Raw genomic sequence first — 2,382 nt, 5'->3', positions numbered from 1 at the left:
ATTGGAGCTCATTTACTTTAACTCACTAAATATTTCATTGTAGAACAAACGAAGCAGTGCATTAATGAAGTTGATTACACTACTGAAGGACATTATTAGGGGTTTGCTTCGTTGCATGTTATCTTGGGGCAAGGCTGCATTTTTTTTTTTTTTTTCCTTTATCACTTAGGCACTGCTTTTCATGTTTTTCTATTTGGTGTTATATTCAAAAAAGGCACATAAGAAAGCCTGAGTTTATTTTCCTTTTCTAGTCTTGAGTTACCTATTTGAATATTAGCACTAACCTGCCTTATGCTCATATTTGAGGCTTAGTTACTGCATATATGTGGGGTTTTTTTTAAATACATGGTAGAAGTGATACCTTTTAAATAGCAGTGACCAAAACTACTGCTGTTAATAAATTGAAAAAGTACTTAACTTTTTGCATTTTTCTATTCAATTGTCTTAATCTAAAAAGATCACCATTATTAAGTTGGAAAACCAGTATTAAAAGAAGATCCTGTTGCTGCTTTTTAGATTAAATGTATCTGCACAACATTTGAAAAGATTAATTGTTAAAAGGTAGAATCTCATCTGTCTGCTAAGTACTAACTTTTCTAAGAAATACTAGATTTTCTGATTTGATCTAACTTTTTATATATTAATTTTTCTTAACAATCTTTGTGTGCTTCTTTTCATGAATGGCTTGTGGTGGTTGAATAAATACATGGAGCCCTCTCGTTACTAATTGTAGTAAACTGTAGCTTGAAGTTCAGCAGCCTGTGGCGAATAACAAGAGATGTTGTGGTACAGTGTTTTGTATGCTGTTACCATTGGAACTTGTTGGCAGTGCAGAAAGAAGTGATGTGTGTGTAAGTGGGGTATTTGAGATAATTGAGGAATTATGCCATGACAAACACAAGTTCACATTATAAGCCTGAACAAACCGAAGAAGTACAAATGTGATTTCAGGACTGAGTTATTTTTTACATTCCCTTCATTTTTGCCACTTCAAACCAGTGATAATTGGTTAGCTTTTCTTGTGTGCATCCCCAGAAGAGCTGGAAAGGGATGGTTATATTTGCTGCTTTTTTTATAGTCAGTGATCTGATAAAACACAGTTGTTGAACTGAGGTGCTCATAATTTTTTCCAAAATATGAATGATCTTTCTATTCTCTATGAATTGTGTCTTGTCTGAACAGCGAGCTTGACATTGAAGGATACAGTTCAGAGGAGGTTTTAAGTGGTTTGGATTTTATGGGGATGCCCTCATTAAGTCTGTGATACTTTCCTACAAAGCTGAGGCTTAAGTTAGGATCCTACTTAGAAGGTTTTCTTTGGTTTTGCTTTGATTTCATATACAATCGTTTTATTTTATTCTCTAAATTTTTAAGTGCGACATATAGATAGATATGATAGCAACACGGCAGCATTTTTAGTACCTTAGTAAGTTTTTTCTTAGTCCTACTCTCAAAAATATTTCAGGAGTGAGTAGTTTACACAGTTTAAGTATTTTTGCTATTCAAACTATCTGCATTTTGTGTTACCAAACAATTAAAATTGTAGTTTGCTGCTAAAAATACAGAGTGTGTTCTCTGAAATGAAAAAGTTTTGTGTGATAGCTTAACTAATGTCATAACATGGATGTGTTTGTTTAGGACTCAAATTATTTGAACCTTGCTTTCTTCTCTGTTTCGTCTCTGCTTTCCCTTTTCATGTTATTCTCACGAAATACTTGCCAACGCTGACTGCAGCATTACTTCTGTGAATCCTTTTTTGCAGTCTCTCTGCAGACTGTATGTTAGTACCTGTCAGTCAAATGAGCACTGTAAAATCAGTTACGTATTCTCTGGATGTCTCTTCATTTGAATAGGCGCTGGTTCTCAATACAAAATAACCAACTTGTGTACCAGAAGAAATTTAAGGTAGGTGTCAAAAACTGGCTTGGGGTAGTTTGGGGGTTGGTGGTGATTTTCCTGATTGATCAGGGGAAGGAGAAATAGTGCTGACATTGGCATCCTGTGTGGTCTTCAACAACCGACTGCATTTTCTAAATCAGTTTCACCCTTCACGGAATGGAGTAATAACTACACGTGGAGGTTGTGGGGTTCCTCAACAGTGACTTGTAAGCACCTTCTTTATCCGCTGTGGTTTCATTACCTCGTTGCAGAGAAGGTTTGTGAAGAACCTTAAAAGTTTTTGGTCTCAAAAGGCTTGTACACACTTGCTGGCAGCAAAATGTACTCTTTGAGCAGTTGTGTTTGCTCTTTAAGAGCTTGCTTCCTCCAGTTACTTACTGGGTTCACATCCCGGTTTAGGGGGTGGGTCATGAAAGCATTTGTTCTGAAACAGTCAGGGATGCTACGTACCTGTATTTGATCCTGGAATCGTAAGGCGGTTCA

The 2,382-nt window shown here is 36.1% G+C and overlaps 1 protein-coding gene across 1 annotated transcript in view; it reads left to right on the top strand.

Annotated features, from left to right (window-relative positions):
- Positions 1-1,833: 1,833 nt before the first annotated feature.
- Positions 1,834-2,382, top strand: part of ACAP2 (ArfGAP with coiled-coil, ankyrin repeat and PH domains 2) — a 17,561-nt gene continuing 17,012 nt past the window's right edge. The window contains exon 1 of the mRNA XM_010146006.1: positions 1,834-1,905. Coding sequence (XP_010144308.1) covers positions 1,834-1,905 — 72 coding nt within the window. The remainder of the gene's footprint in view (positions 1,906-2,382) is intronic.

The sequence above is a fragment of the Buceros rhinoceros genome, unplaced genomic scaffold, assembly GCF_000710305.1.
Source record: "Buceros rhinoceros silvestris isolate BGI_N320 unplaced genomic scaffold, ASM71030v1 scaffold36330, whole genome shotgun sequence".
Lineage (NCBI taxonomy): Eukaryota > Metazoa > Chordata > Aves > Bucerotiformes > Bucerotidae > Buceros > Buceros rhinoceros.
This window is presented reverse-complemented; position numbering and strand designations above follow the sequence as displayed.